Source organism: Phoca vitulina, unplaced genomic scaffold (genome assembly GCF_004348235.1).
Source record: "Phoca vitulina isolate PV1807 unplaced genomic scaffold, GSC_HSeal_1.0 scaffold16, whole genome shotgun sequence".
Taxonomy (NCBI): Eukaryota; Metazoa; Chordata; class Mammalia; order Carnivora; family Phocidae; genus Phoca; species Phoca vitulina.
The window spans coordinates 529,785-550,220 of NW_022589719.1; the positions used below are offsets into that span (position 1 = coordinate 529,785).

The window sequence follows — 20,436 nt, forward strand, 5'->3', positions numbered from 1 at the left end:
TGTGATAAAAGGAAGAAATTTTGGTATTTGAAATTATTTTAATGGTATCAATTATGCTTTTTTTTTTTTCTTATTTGAGATACGGGATTTTTGAACGTTGTAAAGAGTTGGTAGAAGCAGGATATGATGTCAGGCAACCAGACAAAGAAAATGTGTCGCTTCTTCATTGGGCTGCTATTAACAACAGGCTGGATCTTGTAAAGTAAGATGGGATATATGTGTGTTAATTAAGTATGTATTTGTTATTCTAGACCTCTCTTCATTTGTCTTTTTCTTCAAGTACGAATGTTGTACCATCTGTCATCTTTTATTGTGAATGAATACCTGAAACTTCATGCCATACACATCAGTTCGTAGTGTTGAAAAGAACCTTAGTGATCGTCTATTTTTCTTAGAATAAATACATGAAAACAGAAATTATAATAACCCTCTGTAAAAGCACTCAGACCTACAGAAGTCTGAGATTCACACAATAGCATCAAACAGATCCCTGGTGAAATATTCTCAGCAAAAACCTTGGAGTTTAAGAAAATAAAAATGTACTAACGTTTAAAATATACTAAAATAAACACACTTTATATTCCCTGGCAAACTCCTTTTTTGTGGAAATAAACTAGATTATTTGGATAATATGATATATGAAGTATAACTTTAAAATAATGAGATTAATTCCTATAAACCACAGAAGAAAATAAGTCTCTTTACCTTATAGGTTTACTTGATACACTGTATCACACCTGTGACCCCGAAATAGAAAGCCAAATACTCAGTGTCTAACTTTTCTGAAAGGATTTTGAATGAGTTTTTTACTACTTACTTTTAGAATTCAGTCCCGCCTAGTAATTCTAATTCTAAACTGTTAAAAGTGACATAATTCTACCTTTCGTCTTGCAAGTTAAGTAGAATGTCTGTATGATCCTAAATGTTTTGAATATAAACCGTTTTGAGAGTGCTGAGTAATTAGAGTACATGGAGAGTAGTTATTGTGCGTTTGGTATGTCAGTTATAATGGAATGCTTCTGACAGCAGGAGTAATTATTGATATGCTGAGAATATTTCCACCAGGGATCTGTTTGATGCTGTTGTGTGAATCTCAGACTTCTGTAGGTCTGAGTGCTTATAGGGAGGGTTATCATAATTTCTGTTTTCATGTATTTCTTACTAAAAAAAATTAATGTTTTCTTTCTCAGCATGAATTTTAAGTTTTAAATCTTATTTCCATTTATGTCTTTTTAATAGGTTTTATATTTCAAAAGGTGCTGTAGTAGATCAGTTGGGTGGAGATTTAAATTCGACTCCTCTTCACTGGGCCATCAGGTAAAGATTTCTTTGAACACTGAAATTGCTATTCAGAATCAAAGTGACTTAAGTTCATTTTCTGAATCTTGTAGACCAGCACTTTCTTACAGAATTTTCTGTGATAATGGAAGTGTTCCGTTTTGTGGTGGCCACTAGCCACATGTGAAATATGGCTAATGCAGCTAAGGAAATGAATTTTTATTTAATTTTATTTAATTTTAACTAATTTGAATTTAAATAGCCACATGTGGCTAGTAACTACCATATTAGAAACTGTTGTTATAGACCATTTGAAAGGCTTTCTTTCCCTTTTTACCCCCCACCTTCATTTAAAAAAAAAAAATTATAGTTCTAAAGAGTTTCCAGAGACAGTGTTTTTTAGTGTTTAATTTAGGGTTCCATTATGATGCTAAAACTCAAATATGTGTATTATACTTTCTTATAATCAAAGTAAGTATCTTTTTATCTGATCACATGGATAAAGCGATAGTTCAGAGAACTGTAAACTCAGTTCTTTTTTTTCAAATTTTTATTTAAATTCTAGTTAGTTAACATACAGTGCAATATTGGTTTCAGGAGTAGCATTCAGTGATTCATCACTTAAACATATAACACCCAGTACTCATTATAACAAGTGCCCTCCTTAATACCCATCTCAGTCAGTTCTTTTCTGTGGTATATATTGGCCATTTGAAGCTCAAGTTAACATGCTTGTCTTGATACTTAACAATTTCTTCATCTGTCATTTTAATTCCAGTCTCTGGTTGGTGGGGTTGGCATGAACCCCAAACTAAAATGAATAATTGTTCATTTAAGAAAAGGAGTGGAGTCTTTTTTCCATAGCCAAGAATTTTGAAGAATTTAGGTTACCTCATCCCTTTTAAGCTAGCAAGGTACAATGCTTTACGTGGAAAATGAGCCATATTCAAGTGTAAAAGTATGTAGTTCCTAAGAATAAATAATACTTCATGTATACCTGTAGTCTGTGAATGTTATACTTCAGTGTATCTGGCTCATGATTATTTCTTGTTTTTAAAATAGCAACAGTGAGGGGCACCTGGGTGGCTCAGTCAAGTGTCTGTCTTCAGCTCAGGTCATGATCCCAGGGTTCTGGGATCGAGGCCTTGCAGGGCTCCCTGCTCCAGGGAAGCCTGCTTCTCCCTCTTCTACACCCCCCCCCCCAGCTTGTGTTCCCTCTCTGTGTCTCTCTCTGTCAAATAAATAAATAAAATCTTTAAGAAACATTTTTAATAAAATAGCAACAGTGAAGTCTAAGTGGTTTTAAAGTTTTCATTTTGGGCATTAGTCATGTAAAATTATTACTTATATGTGGTAGCAACATAAGGTTTATAGTAGATTGGGAGGTTATTAAGTGTATTACCAGCACTCAAGAAAGACTTTCCAGATAGCTCTAAGTTTGGAGCATTAAAATGAAATATGTTTAGAGAATCTCCAGTGTTTTACAAGTCTGTTAGGAAATACTCTTTATATTGAACCAAATCTTTCATGTCTTAGGGATATCAGTTTCTCCCTGAAGTTTTCTTTTTCTGCATGCTACAGAAAACAGTATAATTTTTATCCTCTATTTACAGACAAGGACATTTGCCTATGGTCATATTATTACTACAGTATGGAGCAGACCCCACTCTCATTGATGGGGAGGGCTTCAGCAGCATCCACCTGGCAGTATTATTTCAACACATGCCCATTATAGCCTATCTCATCTCCAAAGGACAGGTATGTTTTGAAACCTATCTCATACTCTAGCTATTGTGAACCTGAAGAGATTGGGAGGATGGTTAGTAATAGTCTGTCCTCATTTTTAAAGTAGAAGTTATAGATATCCAGATACTCAAATATTAGCCTCAGTAAAGCTAGCTATTGAATGCTGTTTTTCTAGCTTCATTGGAGCAAAAAGGACAGGTCATTTAGCACAGTAACATATAATAGGTATTTTTGAAACGTGTAAGCCTGCAATAGTTTTCGTTATGATCCCAGTAATTTGCAGAGTTTTTCAAAACATGACTTCAAAAGCCTGTATTTTTCTTCTGGTTGAATGTAGAAATGGTAGTCAGATCACTAAATTAACCCATCATTTGCTTTCATTATTTGAGTCCAAATGGGAGACCAATTTGAATGTGTGCTTCTTATTGTTCTCTAAAGTAATTCCATGAAAAATGACTTGCCTTAAGAGGCATCCATTTATGGCACAGGTTAAATTATAGGGTATTGGCGGTGGGAGTTTCACTGTCAGCTGTACTTGTCTGGGGTGTGCTTTCTGGTAGCAAAGTAGTTTATATATCAGCAGACTCGCCTGTAACAGGTGCGGAAACATGTTTGCACAAATGCTCTTGGGATGATTGTGTTCTTTTTAAATAAGCACTTTCTCTCAGACTTAGCCAGCTGAAGTAGAATAATTATAACCTCTTGGGTCTCATTTTGGGAAGACGTATGAGGAGGAGCCCTGTCTGCTTCTCTTTGGGCTCTTTCCCAAGTTGTATTCCTCCAGGGCCCAAAAGACTCTTAGGTAACTGAAACTCTTTCTTTGACTTGGATGGAACCATTATTGTGTGCCTCAAACCTGGGCCCATTTATTAAAAGGAGCATATCCTCGTGGAGATAGGGTTTCCTTTTTTCCCCCTATATTCTAAAAAATAGAAAAGAATTTTTCACGTTTTACTCTTTGAAACAGAAGTCCAAAAATACGGTGAGTTGCTTCAGAAAAGATGGACATTTCACTATTCCTTGTGTGTTTACATAAAGACTGGGTACCATTGTATAAGACATGGTAGTTTGAATTACTACTGTGTCAGTTAAGGTGTAACCTCGATGATTCCTAAGGTCTCTGCAGTCTCTTATATTTGATGGCCATTATCAGCATTCTCCCCCTTCCCTTAGCTCTCTTCCATTCACATTATACACTTTATTTTTTATTTTTTATTTTTTTAAGATTTTATTTATTTACTTGAGAGAGTGAGAGAGAATGAGAGAGAGCGAGCACATGAGAGGGGGGAGGGTCAGAGGGAGAAGCAGACCCCCCCGCCGAGCGGGGAGCCCGATGCGGGACTCGATCCCGGGCCTCCAGGATCATGACCCGAGCCGAAGGCAGCCGCCCAACCGACTGAGCCACCCGGGCGCCCCTCACATTATACACTTTAAACCATATATTCAGATTTTCCCTTTAAGAATATTTTGTAGAAATCAATGGATTTTTACCCTATGGATGTGAAGCAGAACCTTCTTTTGTTCAAATGATATTTGAACCCTTCTTGTAAACACAGTGGTAATGTTGAATGTATTAGAGAGCTACTTCCATTAAGAAAAGAGAGAATTTTGACTGCGTTTACAGTAAGTCTGATTGACTCTTCTTTTTGAACAGAGTGTGAATATGACAGATTTAAATGGGCAGACACCTCTCATGTTATCAGCTCACAAAGTACTTGGGTAAGTACATTTAACTGAATTGCCTCATTTTGATTCTTGGTTCTAATTTCTGTGTATATAATTTTAAGTATCTTAGTCTATGTTGAGATGATACTACCTTGTGAAGAAGAAAGATTTTCCACCTTGTGACTGATAGGAACTTTTAATGTGGTTGTGGTTAGACAGGTACCACTGAAATAAATTCTCTTTTTCCTGGTAGCTTTGGGGAAAAGTTTGAAAACTACTAATAAGAAAAAATTTCCTTACAGAACAAGTAGAGATTCCATAGCATATACTTATTAATGTGACTTATATTTTTGAGTTTGCATTTTTTAAAAAAGGGCTACAAGTTTAAATGTTCTCATAATTTGAAATCTAGATGATAAAATCTTTTCAGAAAACAGTACATTTTGAGGTTCTCTGACATTGTTGACCGCTCTGAAAATATTAATTGTAACTGATCTATGAATATAGTCTATTGCTATGTTTATATTAAGTATTTACATACTTAAGTTTTTCTATGTATTGTATAAACACATGTGATTAATGACCACCATATAGTCCCAACTTCTGGTATTCTTTCTGTCCAAATACTCGCCAGTTTTACCTTTATGAATTTGTTTCCAGTGTTGTACTTAATTTCTGATTCTGCTTTTACTTAGGACCTCTCTCCTAGGAACTGAGTTAGTTGTGATGCCATTTCATTTTGTTCATGGAGTGCTGGGGCTGGGGGTTGAATTTTGTTAAAAAGCATTTCATCTTTTTTGCTGATAACTCTAAAGTCAGATAATAGTGTTTAAAGATGTTGATAGAATAAGTAAGTAGAATATTGCTTTATTAAAAGACTCTCTTGAGCAGTCACGAAGGAAGGGAAGATATTGATGGTAAAGTAAAAATATTGAATTCTGCCTGCAATAATTGGTTTACGGGAACATGGAAAGTTAGCTTTTGGCCTATCCCCTCAAATATAATGTTGTACATTTAGTTTTTAATTAGGTAAATGACATAACATTGGCCAAAGTTAAATTCACAATTTAAGAACAAATGTTAACCAATAGAACAACAACATGAAAGTAAAAGTTTGAAAAACAAAAGCAGTTATTCCACTGTATTGACGTTGAAATTATATTATCTGCGTAGCAGACTGTCACTTGTAGATGTGTTTTTGGGGGGTGCATCTCTCCTATTAGCCCCTGGAATAGAACTCTGCAGAAAGAAGTTTCTTGGTTTTCAGAATACTTAACTGATTGGTCAATTTATACCTTAGCTTAAAAAATTTGTTATTTTGCATTTACCCGTGAAATCATTCATCTCTCTTAATACTCCTGGGTATTTTATTGTTTTGAGACAGGCCAGAACCAACTGGATTTCTTTTAAAGTTTAATCCTTCTCTCAATGTGGTTGATAAAATACACCAAAACACTCCACTCCACTGGGCGGTTGCAGCAGGAAATGTTAATGCAGTCGATAAACTTTTGGAAGCTGGTTCTAGCCTGGATATCCGAAATGTTAAGGTATGACCAGGTATTTATCTCCCTTAGTTTATTATGTCTTCAGTTAGAAAATTAGTACATCAACATAAACGTAAGCTATACATGCATTTTCAATTAACCACAAGATAAATAATCATCAACTGTAGCTGGCTACTTTCAGAATGAATATATTTGAGTCTGTGATTCTGCTGATTTCTTATAAAATGTTTAGCACCCATACTCTGTGGAAAATATAATTGAATTTTCTGTCTCTCTCTTTTTAAGGGTGAAACACCTCTTGATACAGCTCTACAAAACAAAAATCGCCTCATTATTCACATGCTAAAAACAGAAGCCAAAATGAGAGCCAACAAGAAGTTCAGACTTTGGAGGTGGCTGCAGAAATGTGAGGTATGTTCATATGGGTCCTGTTCTGTGGGCCATAAGAACTGTTTTATTCATTTGTGTTTGTTTCTTAAGGCAAATCAGGGAGGAAACCAGGGCGAAACCAGGAAATTGGCTTAGTGCTACATTACATTTGCTAATCGCATCTTTTGCACACATCCCGTTAGCCCAGAGTTGGAAATTTGGCACTTTCGTTAGCAGTTTGCTATTGGTCCTCAGCTAGATGGCTCTAAAGCTACATGTTATCTTGTGAATGTCACAGCATACTTCCACATTTATTTAATGAATGAATTGAAAACAGACGGTTTAGATTCTTAAACAAGCAAAAGGAAAAATACCTTGTTGCGAGGAAGTTTGTGGAAGATTTTCTTAAAGAACTTTTTATTGAAATTTTTTTCAAGAGGAAAATAGTAACATTCAACACGGACGAGTTAGACTTTAAAAATAAGTGTTGCAGACTTCAAGCATGTGATGGCTCTTCACAAAATGAAAACATCTGGAATTTCAAGAGATGTACCCCAAGTTTACTCTGTTTAACTTGGCAGTTCTGAGTGATGTTCTCCTAAACGTGAAAGTGAATTGATAGAGAAAGTTAGGAAGTTCAGCTTGTTCTCATGAATGGCCCAAAAAATCTAAGTCATATTAGTGAACATAATTCAAATTCTACTATTTTTAATGTTTTCAAGTATGACAGATGGCATCATCTTGTCTAATAATGATCAGTAATTATATCCTCAGAACGATTCTGAATTCACAGACACCAGATTTCTACGCAGAGGTCATCACAAATACCGCACCTATTTTGGCATTCAGATGTATGGAGGGAGAGAGGAAGAAGTAACTGTCACTCCTCAGTATCCTTTGCCAGCTCCTCTGCTTCTCTCCTACCCCCTATTGGTAGGGTGCCCCAGGATTTTGTTCTTGGACCTCTTTTTTAATCCATTCATTCCCTTGGTGATTCCCTTGGTGATTTCATATACTTCCATGGCTTTTTTTCAAAAGGTTTTATTTATTTATTTGAGAGAGGGAGAGAAAGAGCACAAGTAGGGGGAGGGGCAGAAAGAGAGGGAGAAGCAGACTCCCCGCTGGGCAGGGAGCCCAATGTGGGGCTCGATCCCAGGACCGCAGGATCATGACCTGAGCCGAAGGCAGATGCTTAACCAGCTGAGCCCCCCAGGCCCCCCAGTGCACTTCCATGGCTGTAAATGCCATGTACAGGTTGACAGCTTCCAAAGTTATCTCTAGTTCAGATATTTCCAGACTCCTATATCCAGTTGCCTACTTACCCGCTTCCGTGTCTGATAGGCATCTCCAGCATAACATATCCAAAACTGAACTCCTGATCTTTGCCCCACTCCTCCCCAGCTGTTCCATCCACAGCCTTTCCCTTCTCAGTAGGTGGCAACTCGGGCTTCCCAGCCATTTTTGCCTTTTCTCTGTCACACCATGTATCCAGTCCATTAGAAAACCATATTGGCTAATTGTGCCTCAGTCTATATCCGGGAGTCTGACCCCTTGTCACTGTCCCACCAGTGGCATTTTGGTCCAGCCACCGTTATCTTTCATGCAGATTACTGCGGGTGTCTGACATCTCCTTGCCCCCACTCACCTCTAGTCCATTCTAACAGAGCAGCTAGATGAATCTTTTGAAATGTAGGGCAGGTCCTGTCATTCCTCTGCTCAGAATCCTGTGATATCTCCCCCTTTGTCCCAGAATAAAAGCCAAAGTCCTTACCGTGACTTATAAGGCTCTATGTGATCCAGGTATTTATGTACTATTAAATCACTTAGTACATTTATCTGTCATCTTCTGCTAGAATTTAAGCTCCATGAGAGAAAGATCTTAAATCATGATGTGTCCCAAGTGCCTAGAACAGTGCCCAGTATACGGTACGCACTGGAATAGTTATTGAGTAAATAAATACTGTGGCTCATCTAGGAGTGTTAATGTCTGGGGTTAAAATTTGAGATCCATATTTAATTCATAGTTTTGTTCTGAGATTATGTTGCTTGTAGATTCTAAGTTTACTACTTTTTAAAAAATCTAAACTTGCTAATTTTATATTACCATGCAAATTAGATTTGGGATTTTAAAGATTTGATAGCATTTGAAAGTATTCATCCTCAGAATACTTAAAGAAGTAAAAATCAAAGAAAATAGGGCAGAATAAGTTTTCTCCCTTTGCTGTTACAAAAGCCCTGCTGGCTTCCAAGGTCATGTATATTGCAGTTAAGGGACTGCATTGCAGCGGTGTGGAGCCCGGCTTCAGTGCAGTCAGTCACACCGTTGGTTCTTAGATACTTCATTGTTAACTTTGCCAGAATAAACCTGAATGATTAGCATCCTGAGGATTTAATTTAGTCTTTGGCCTCCGTGTGACATTTGACAACTGAGAACTACTCCTTTCTTGAAACTCTCTTCTCTGGCTTCATGGGGACCTTTCTCTTGGTTCTCATCCTGCTTTTCTGGTCACACCGGTCACTCTTTCTTGGTGACTTTTGATGACTTAGCTTTTTCCCCCTTAAATGTTTGTGTTGGCCAAGATTCTGCCCCTTTCCACCTGTACACAGTCTTTGGGATGTTGTTCATTCATGGCTTTCCAGCCTGTATACTGATGAGTACAAAATGTTCTCCTGGGTGGTAGACCTGCTTTTTCTGACTACCTCTTGGGTATCTCCTAGATGCCCATAGGCATCTGAAATTCCACATGCCCTAAACTATCATCTTTTCTGCAAATTTGTTCCCTCTGACCTTCTTTATTAGGGGCTAGCACCATCTGGTGTTCAGGCTGGAACTCCTGTACTCTCCTCACTGAGATTTGGGTGTATTGATTTTTGTGTGGTTCCTTTGTTTTGCTTTATGCTTTCTGACCTGTAGTTACTGTTTGAAAGAAATTATTTTTAAAAATGTTAGCTCTCATTAGCACTTTTCTAAAAGACCACCATTTCTTGGAGGGGAAGAAAGCAAAAGAAAACATGTTTAAGCAATATTTTATAAAGTCTAAGGCTTTTAGAAGATTGTTTCCAAGATTTGTGGTTTCTCAGACTTCAAATTTATCAATCAGCAAATTTCAGAGAAAAAACTCTGTATCCTGCTGTTGTATTGTTACATATTTAGGAAGTAGTTCTTTTGTTGTACTAATCATTGTTAGAAACTTAGGATGTAAAATCCATAAAGTTCTAAAATTCTCAATCTCTTAATAGCTCTTCCTGCTGCTGATGCTTTCTGTGATTACCATGTGGGCTGTTGGATACATACTGGACTTCAATTCAGATTCTTGGCTTTTAAAAGGATGTCTTCTGTTAACATTGTTTTTTCTGACATCTTTGTTTCCAAGGTGTGTATATTAGTTTTTGCAAGGCTGGTTATTGCATTTCCATTTGATTACTTATTTCTATTGTCGATTAGCTAGAATCATAGGTTTTTATTGAGCTATGAATGTTACTTACTACATAGAGACTTCTTCAGGGGTGGTGGGAGGGAAGGGCTTTGGTAGCATATGTTTTAGCTAAAAGCAAATTGGTCAACCCAGTAATTTGATTGAACTGGCAATTGATGGACAATAAAGATCCTAGCTCACTTTTTGAATTGTTGATTTTGGTAAATAATGAGAAGATTTTTGTAACTGTTTTGCATCTTGAAGCATTTTTGCCCATTATTCAGAAATGTTTTTTCCTTAATCTAAACTTATTTTAAGCTTGTGATTTTTGCTCTTAATGCTTTATAGTTGAAACAACCTAATTAAATTGTAGGAAATTATAAAATAGTAGCTGCACATGGTTCTATTTTTAGGAAAATATTATACATGATTATATGTAGTCATGGTTAAGAGTCAGGTTGCCTGGGTTCATGTCAGGCTTTACCACACGGCAGTCTGACGTTAAGTTGCTTTACCTCTCTGTGCCTCACTTTGTTCATCTGTAAAATGTGGATAATTGTGACAATGCCTGCTTCATGGTTAATGCATTTACAATGGTTGGAACCATGGCTGACACACATTACTCAATAATCATGCCACACCCCAATCTCTTCTCACTTCCATTTTTCAATAAAATGGCATCCAGTTCCCTGTGTAAATGATGAGTGCCATCCTTGGATTACTTTCATCTTCGATTCTTCCTTCCCACATCCAGCTCATCACCAAGTCCTTCCTGCTCTTTGTCCAGTCAGTCTGCTCTCTCCGTCTCCATGCTGGCACCCTAGACCAAGGTTCCTAACTGGTCTCCTTACTTCAGCTATTATCCCTTTATAGTTCCTCTCCACTTAGCAATCAGCACGGTCTTTTAAAAAGGCAAATAAATCAGTTTCTGTCTTTTCTCCCTGCTTAAAGCCCTCCGGTTCCTTTTCTGTGTCTTCAAAATAAAATCCAAACTCCTTGCCCGTGAGGTATTGTGTGATTCGATCTCCCCTCTGATTTCATCTCTTTCCTCTCTTCCCTTCCCTGCTCTTCTACCTTCTTTCTATTTCTAGAACACATTGAGGTCATGCTGCCACCCCCCCCCCCCCCCCCCGCCCCCGAGCCTTGGCTCTTGCTTCCGTCTTTGTCTGAAGTGTTTCAATACCGTATTGTTGTTGTATAGCAGGAGACATAACCATTCAGGCCTCAGGTCCAGTGTCACCTCTTTAGGCCGTCTCCAACTAACCCTCTGCATCACCCTGTTTGATTTCCTTCATAGCACTTAATCACCATTTCCTGGAGTGTTAAGGCCCCTATAAGCAGGAAACTTGTTTCTCCTGTTCAATATTTTCATTTACTGAATGAAAGAAAAATGTAATGATGATGACCCATAGAAAAGGATCTAAAAGGAAATACAGTATTGCTCTCTTCAGGGTGTGGTGTTCAGTATTCCTATGCCCTTTTTTGCTTGCCAGCATTTTCTGGAATAAGCATGAGCTGCTTAAGTCATGAGAAAAAACAAAGTATTAGAAGAATCTTATTCTTGGTCACTCAAGAGCAGGACAGTCGGCTGGAAATTAATTAGAATATAAATGTAAAGTAAAAACTTATTTTTCTGAAAAATAACAAAATGCCTAAAATTGTCTGCTATTCAGAAAACTTGTAACGTAGAGATATTTATTCATTTTCCACTACTTAGATTGACTCAGTTGCCAAAGGAAATTTTAAGCCAGATCCCCAGGAGTCTCAGTCATCACTTCGGGGTTTTTGCTTTTGCTTTTTCAAAGGGCTGGCAGTATCTCCTCACCCAGGATAGGAACATTAGAGGTTTTGTTTTCTACTAGAAACCAACATTATACGAAAATTCTATGAAACTTTTGTTTTTGCTGACAGTGAGTCGAGGGCTTCATATGCTAGGCTTGGCATATGGACACAGTTCAAATGGGAGACAAATGCATATGGCAACTTTATCCATACTGCTTTTATTTCTCTCATACCCTTCTGTAGAGACCGAGTTTCATGGAGCTAGGCAGCTGCAGACTTCTATTATTTAGGCTCCAGGGGCAGTTGCTTATTGATCCAGACTGCTATGTGATGCCAGTTAGAAGTAGACAGGTCGTGGTAGCAGACGCTTACAAATAGGTAGTTCGCTGCACTACTTAATTAGGTCAAACACATTTGTGCTGCAAAATCTCAGACAGGTAATGCTGTGGAGGTTACATGGGCTCCATTTGGCCTACTCTGGCAGCATTTTATGTGCCTGAAGTTTAGGATCTTTAGTTTTTCTGAAATATTTTATCTTAACTACGCTTATGATCTTGATAGCTTTTAAAAAATCCTTTTTCTACCCGTCATCAACATTGTTTTTTCCCGGTATAAATTTTAAAACAGATCCAGGTAAACTCTGTTCATGCATGGATTTACTATATTGAGTATTTAACATGAAAGACAGATTTTTTTCTTTTGAAACTCCAATAGTAACATTTGAGTAAGTGATATGTAGCCTTCCACGTTGCTTGTTACCCAAGTGAGGGGGTTAGCGTTCTGACGACAGGTGCCACTTTTAGCCTTTATAGATCATTTTATGTCACCTGTCTGCTTCTCAAGCTGGTTTTGGGATGAAACTGCTTAAGGTTGTGTGCATCTGTTTTGTTTTTAAAAATATGCTGCTATCCTCTGGAAGGAAGCGTGTTAAATGTGAGGTGAATCTTCTAAGTATTTACAATTTTTGCATTTTGGAATATTTGAAAACATGATATGCCAAAAAGAGAAATACACATGTGATACGTCTCAATAGAACTAAAGATTCATTGCAGATAAAAAGTTATGGGGAATAAAATAATGTAGAAGTTAGTTATAAGAACTGGAACGTGCATCTCCGCTTTACTTTTTCTCTTGGAAAATGGGGCAAGGTGGCGACGAACTCTCGGTTACCACGTGGGAAGTGGCACACCGGAAGCGCTTGGTACTGGAAGCTGTTGCTGCTGCCATTACTTAAGGGGATTGTTATTATTACTGTTATTATTTAAGGGAACTTAGAACTAAAATTAATATGGACCGTACTTGTTTTCACTAATATCGTATGTTTATCCTTTTTTCTTTCAGGTTCTTGGTCGGGTATAAGAGCCTCGTATACTTACCAGCGGTCTTCCTGCTAAGTTCCATTTTTTGGATATTTGTGACTTGGTTCATCTTATTCTTTCCTCATATCCTTCAAGCTGAAATTTAAACACGTATCTCATTTTGCCTTTAAACAGTGGTAATGCCAGTGTTAGAAATTTAGGAATTAGAATAGAAGAGATCCAGGGAATGCAACTCCTATTTGTATTCATTTTAATTATTCTGGTTGACGATGTTTAGTGTTGAAAATCTTCTCAGTTCCGGAAATAATCTCAGAGCACACCATGGAAGCGGTAGGGGTCTAGTATTTATTACTCCCAGGAAAGAAACAGTAGGATGAATTATTTTACTCGGACCCATAAACATTTGTTGTACTGCCTTGAGATACTCTCTTCAAGGTCAAATGGTTCTTTTAACTTGGTCGGCAGTTACTAAATCTTCTGGGTACCAAGATGGCCTGTATGGGAGGGGTATTCGGGGAAACATGTCCTCCTCAGCAGTCACCGAAGTGTTGCTCTCTACAGCGGTGATTCTCACTCCACAGTAAAAACACTTTTACATTGCCACCCAAAACGTATGTGAAACAGAAAATTGACACTCCTGATGTGTGCTTTTACTCTGAAATTTTGTTATTTTATCCTATTCTATTTCCCTTTTTAAAAATGCTGGTCACAGCCCACTTAATTCTTTCATGGCCAACTAACGGATGGCAGCCCATGGTTTCAAACAAAAAAAAACTCCTCTAAGAAATAGGTTTATCACTTGAGGAGCCAGGCTCAGGCCAAGACCAGCTTAAGGGTGTATTGTGCTCTTAGGGTCGACCAAGCCTAGTCACATAGAAGTGGGGATAGGGCATACTTCTTGGTTTACAGCTATTTATATCTCCCATTAAGAGGGAGGCATTTTGTCTGATTTTTATCTTCCCACCTCTTTCCAGGTTTCTCTCTCCCCTTGCAGAGACTCTAGGAAACCATTATAACCTTGCTTTCTTTATAGGGTAGGGGAAGAAGGAATGTGGTGGATAGAAATGTACCCATAAACATGCTCCTTTAACTTGTGTTATGTCTCTTTCTGGTAATGGTATTTTTGAAAAGAAAGAATGGTGTTTGTGGGAGAGATGCATATACTCAATTCAGGAATACTTTTTTCAAGGGAATCAATGTAAAGTGAGAGAGGCAGATGAGTTCTCAGAGTGCATACATTTCCTTTCATCATAGCATGTTTATACTTCAGTGATGCTTTTTGTTTCTGAGCATTATCTCTAATATTTTTCACATTCCTTTAATGTAAATGAATGGTGCAGCATACCATGGAGTTCATTTGACTTTTATCAAAGATGTTATTACATACAGCCTTTGTCTCATGATTACTGATTTGGGGGCAGCTTTTTAAGCACTAGCCTTATGACCACTGCTTAATGAAGGCTTGGATGATACTGTGTGATATAAAAATACTTTGTAAGTAATCATGAGTGTATAAAACAACAGCACAATATATACCCAAAATCACTTGGAAAAATCCCAAGGCTGGTAAATTCTGGGATAATTGACATGATCCTAAGGGATGGCTGGTATTTTTGTTTACCAGCCCATGTGGCAGTGGAGTAAACACAGTTTTAAAATTGTGTTTCTTGATGAATTTTTAAGATTTGAGCAATTCACATTATTTCGCTTTTTGCACAAAAAGTGAGATACTGTTTATATTGAATTATTTCAACTTTGCAGAAGTACTATCAACAAGAATGTAACTCCACTGTAGTTTGAGAGCCTCAACTACAGAACTTAGTATTCAGGTGAGTTTCATTACAAGCAGCTCACCATTTGTGAAGATGCCATTAGTCAGAAGAATTGATTTCCAAAGCTAGACAGATTCTTACGATGTCAGAGTTGACAGGATGGGATATTTTCCTTGCACGAACAGCAGAAAGCCCTTTGATCCACGCACCCATATGAACCTGCTGCTGGTGAGTGCATGCCAGTCAGTAGGTGGCATACTTCTGCCGTCAGATCAGTGTTTTGAGAGCTGAATGTTAAATGCTGCTTGAACTGCTCTGGGTATGAATTGAGGCGCTACCCTGTAAAGACCCATCCTGAGTATATAGACTGATCTTATCTCAGGTTGCCAAGTCTGGATCGTGTGGGAGCTTTCCCCTCCCACAGCCCATTATGGGAAGAGTGTCTGGGGCGCTGCGGAAAGAGTACCATCTTTGGAATCAGACAGAATGAGTTTGAGTTTGGTCCTTTTTCTGACTCGTCACATACCATTGGGCACATTATTTAATTTCTCTGAGTCTCAGTTTTGCTATTAAAAAAATCCCTGAGGGATAAGAGTACCAAGTTAATGGGATGGCTGCAAGGATTATTATGCTATGATGTCTGTAAAATGCTGGCCCCATTGCATAATAGGCATTTTCTAAATAATACCTGTTTCATTATTAATTACTCTTATGAATCAAATCTGTGTGGAAGGCTGCACGCTGAAGTTAATTTTAAGGGAAACTCTAGGTTGGTTCCTCAGAAGATCACTTCCTTTTGGTGCCTTTTATATGTTCAGCATTAATGTATTTGGCTTTTATGAGGCAGGATCAAATGGAAAAGATAGGACCTTACTGATGCGTTTGGAGGTAAGATTGAGACTCAGAAATGGTGACACACAGAGCATTACGTCTGTGCTTCTGGCTTGTTGCGGAGGGAGTGACCCAGCCTCGGTTCAGGTGTAAGAGTAAGAGCTTTGACTAAAAGCCTCGTGTAGGGAGTGACCTAGCTGCCATGGAAGCCGCTGTATTCTCAGTAGTAGTACAAGGATGTGAGTGTCCCTGCAAAGGACAACAGCAGTTGCACTGTCCCCGGCACTGGTCAGGACAACCCTGAAGTGTGTTTGCTCTGTTTTGAATTCTGTTCTTGTGAGAGAGACCTAGACAAACAGGAGCATAAGCAGAACATGACCAGGAGGCTGTGTGGCATAAGGAACAAGGTTGCTGCCTATCCTGGAGGGGTGAGCACTGCCCTCCCGTGTCCTGTGTTCCGAAGTTTATCATTCGGAAGCCAGTGCGTTGTATGGAATGGACATTGAATAAAAATGTATTGAAAAATGAGGAATAGCTTCTGTAGGGTAGATCTAAGGGCAGCTGTAGTGTAGATCTTTAGTGTAGAGCTACAGGATCTATGGAATGAAAAACAGTCCCAAGTTACAGAAAGTCAAATTTCAGTTCCATATTGAGAGACTTTTTAACTGCAAAGAGTCACAAGCTAACTGGGGAGGCTGAGGTGTGTATAAGGTCTAAGTACCACAGAACAGGCATCTTTAGTTTCAGGGAAGGGAAAGAATTCTTCTCTGTAGGCAATCAAGAAAGACCTTCAAGGGCAAGTAGAATATGTTAGGTCTTGAAGGCAGTTAGGGCTTGGACATCTTCAAAGTGTGCTTCTGGAAGTAAATGGGGGCAGTGGGGAGCATTTGAGGTTAATGAACCACACAAAGCAAGGGCATGGAAGCAAGGAACATTTGGCTTTTATGTGAGGAGATAGAATGCATTCATTTTACTTGAAGAGAGAGAGGCTCCAGTGAGTTCTCCTGGGATTTGTTTTGAAAGTTATTTAGAACAGGAGCTCAGAGTTGGGTCAGCTCAGTATGCTGAATCATATGATTCAGCTGAATGTATTTTTGAGGATGTGTCATGTGTGTTGATCAAGATTCTATGGGAAGGGCGCCTGGGTGGCTCAGTTGGTTAAGCAACTGCCTTCGGCTCAGGTCATGATCCTGGAGTCCCGGGATCGAGTCCCGCATCGGGCTCCCTGCTCGGCAGGGAGTCTGCTTCTCCCTCTGACCCTCCTCCCTCTCATGCTCTCTGTCTCTCATTCTCTCTCTCTCAAATAAATAAATAAAATCTTTTAAAAAAAAAAAAAAAAAAAAAAGAAAAAAAAAAGATTCTATGGGAAGAAAGCAGGATGTGTTACTTTAAAGGTCTTGACTTACGTACTCTATTACAGTGTTCTTAATTCATTCTAAGTAAGCTTTATTTGTTGGAATTCCATTTCACACAACTCTTCTAGATCCTCTTTCTTTTTTTTTTTTTTTTAAAGATTTGACAGAGAGAGACAGTGAGAGAGGGAACACAAGCAGGGGGAGTGGAAGAGGGAGAAGTAGGCTTCCTGCAGAGCAGGGAGCCCGATGTGGGGCTCGATCCCAGGACCCTGGGATCATGACCTGAGCCTAAGGCAGACGCTTAACGACTGAGCCACCCAGGCACCCCGATCCTATCTCTTTCTTAAAGCCAGGCCCTTCTGCAGACAAACTGATAAATTTAACCAGCAAGGTTTGCTCCTGCCTACCTGAACCAGATGTTCTGGTTGCTGCTGGTGGTTTTTGTGGGTTGGAGCAGTGCTTCTTGAACTGTAATGTGCATGTGGATCCCCTGAGGATCTTGTTAAAATCCAGAGTCTGGTTACAGATCTGGGGTGAGGTCTGAAGTTCTGCCTTTCTAACAAGCTCCCAGGTAAAGCCATTGCTGTGGGTCCATGGACCACACTTTAAATAGCAAGGGTTTAGAGGCTATTTATGGCCATCTTTTCCACTCCAGAGTTTGGCACAAGACAGCTTGAGGGGTGCCTGGGGGGCTCAGTTGGTTAAGCATCTGCCTTCAGCTCAGGTCATGGTCTCAGGGTCCTGGGATCAAGCTCCGCGTCAGGCTCCCTGCTGACCCGGGAGTCTGTTTCTCCCTCTCCCTCTACCCTCCACCCCCCCCACCCCCCTCGTGCTCACTCACTTTCTCTCTCTCCCCTTAAATAAATAAAATCTTAAAAAAAAAAAAGCTTGATAATACCTTGGAAGGCAGATACAGTTACTGTGTTGATATTGATTTAAATTGGGCAAGGAGAATTGGTTTACTACTGGTGTATTGGCTTATTAGTTAGTGTACCTTCATTTGTCTTTCCCTAGAGCAAAATTTTACTTTTCATACAAAGAATTTATATTTCAAAATGGGTAATGTTTATCCTTGAAATACTTTTTATCTTATGTCTGTAATATGTTCCTTTCCCAAAATAGTATTTGATTTGTAATTACTTTGCAAAGAGAGCAATTTTTTTGTGTATTTCTAAATTAATACAGCCTAATACATGACAAGGATTTGTTATTAAAGTTTCCATTAGGAAATTTTTGCAAGCACTTATCTAATATATAAAGAAGTATTTTCAGTTGGAATCTCTGAATCAAGTGGTTTGTTTCTTTGAATGATTTTTTTAAAATGATCAATAAATATTCTTTTCGATGCTTACAGGAGAGCCGTAGTTACATCATGAGAGGTTAATTTATTTGGATCTGGAATGTTTTTCAGTCGTCAGGATGTTCCTCATATATTGCAACTATTCCTATCAATATTTCATGAGTTTTAACTAATCGGGAGGGATTAATTATTAGCAACTATGAGCAAATCCTGTAGGATTAGAACATAGGATGGGGCCAGGTTTGGTGGCAGGGATGTGTATACATAACAGAAAGTGAGGATAGAATGCAGAGAGATTCTCAGGCACCAATGATGAAATTTGCTTAGGTCATAATTATACCGTTCTTAGTGGAAGTTGATACGTTCCTTAACGTGGCTCTCACATCTAGCAGGCACCCCTTTCTATTTTGCTTTCCTTCTCAGCATAATAGGCTTCCTCTACTTTTTCTACAAGACTTGGGCAACAGATCCAGGCTTCACCAAAGCTTCTGAAGAAGAAAGGAAAACGGTGAGCTTTCTTTATAATGTTACTTTTTTTTTTTTTTTTTAAATAAGGAGGTCATAGCAATGTTGGTGTTTGTCATGGCTGGATCTCTCATGTCTGGCACGTAATAGATGCAACATACATCAACAAAGTTGAGATTTCTCCACTGTCATGCTTTCGTTTATTTATGTAAAAATTTTTAAAAATATTTTTATTTTCTCTTAAGGTCATACCCACCAAGACTTTTTCAAATGTAATTTCTGTTAGCAAACATGATCTCGATTTCTTTATAGTAACACTGAGGTAATGATCATTTAGCTAAAGTTCCCCCAATTTAATACATGGAGAGTAAGCAGGCAGGGGCAAGGGAGGAGTCCTTATTGACAAGAGATGCCCTCCTCTTACTCAGATGAGAAGCTGTCAGTTGCCATGCATGGCTTCCTTCGCTTGTGAATGTTGAGAAGTCAGGGAGAGTATGGATGTCTGTGTTACTTCTAGCCAGTGTTCCTGAAAGACAAGCCCGTGGTGCTTATAACTATCAGTTCTGGTGTCTACTGATGGGTTTTGTTGTTTTTTTTTTTATGAGTGTATATGTGTGTATGTATTTTTCTCTAGCAGATTATAACTGGGAGATGCTAGCCATTCAAAGGAGAGAAGAGGAGGTGTAATTTTTGTGCATTCTAATTTATTGGCTGTGGTTGAAAATGCAGCCTTGAAAAGTCAACGTTATTTTCGGGTACAGGATGATTTGGTGGCAAGTATTCCACATTGCTTCTCTGGCTACCTGAGTTTGGAGAGAGAGCTGTGAGAATGGTATATAACCATGCATTATACATTCCCTAGTAAAACGTAATCATAAGGTCAAATTTCATGCCTTTCAGAATATCATCACCCTTGCAGAGACTGGCTGTCTGGACTTCAGAACATTTTGTACATCCTGTCTTGTGAGTCTTTTTTTTCCCGTAGTAAGAAAGCAAATTCTTGGTAACATTTCTCATGTAAGCCTTTGTTAAATCTTCATGGTATATTTGTACACCTTCGTTTTTACCAGGTTCTAATTTTGTATTACTGTCAGAATAGTTTTCTGCCTTGAGCGTATGAGGGAATGATGTTTATAGTTTCTTGAAGTTGCCCATGGTTAAATCTCTCTGAATGATCCGTAGTGTGTTTTGATTGCTTTTTCCCGCCGTGAAGCATGTATTAGAACTAACTTCAAGTCAGAGGCTCACGATGACCCTAGAAACCACTTAGTGAAACCTCTCATTTTGCATTTGAGGAATCAAGGCCTAGAGGGAGGAAGTAACTTCCCTCAAATTATTGGCAGAGCCAGAAATGTAACTTGGGTTTCCTTTTTCCTTTTTCTTAATCCAGTGCTCAGTTCTGCCGCCTGCTACTGCCTCACTTCCCCTTGGTCAGTGTGACTGGGCTCTGGAAGTCAAATCCCTTTTAGTGATGGCCTAATCAAAATAGATATTTGGAAGTAGATATTAATAAGGCATTCCAGAGCCTCTGTGTGAACTGATGATCTATTTAGGATTATTTGTGCCCATGTCTTTATGACTTAGGAGTAAGATTTTGCTTGTGATTTGTTACCACTTTAAGACACTGATTTTT

The 20,436-nt window shown here is 38.5% G+C and overlaps 1 protein-coding gene across 4 annotated transcripts in view; it reads left to right on the plus strand.

Moving 5' to 3' along the window:
* Positions 1-20,436, plus strand: part of ZDHHC13 (zinc finger DHHC-type palmitoyltransferase 13) — a 116,046-nt gene that overhangs the window by 16,050 nt on the left and 79,560 nt on the right. For all 4 annotated transcript variants that reach the window (XM_032414162.1, XM_032414161.1, XM_032414160.1 and 1 more), the window contains exons 3-12: positions 80-202; positions 1,240-1,317; positions 2,892-3,036; positions 4,679-4,743; positions 6,074-6,236; positions 6,480-6,605; positions 9,804-9,937; positions 13,103-13,203; positions 18,722-18,846; positions 19,704-19,766. In XM_032414162.1, the coding sequence (XP_032270053.1) occupies positions 80-202; positions 1,240-1,317; positions 2,892-3,036; positions 4,679-4,743; positions 6,074-6,236; positions 6,480-6,605; positions 9,804-9,937; positions 13,103-13,203; positions 18,722-18,846; positions 19,704-19,766 (1,123 nt within the window). The remainder of the gene's footprint in view (positions 1-79; positions 203-1,239; positions 1,318-2,891; positions 3,037-4,678; positions 4,744-6,073; positions 6,237-6,479; positions 6,606-9,803; positions 9,938-13,102; positions 13,204-18,721; positions 18,847-19,703; positions 19,767-20,436) is intronic.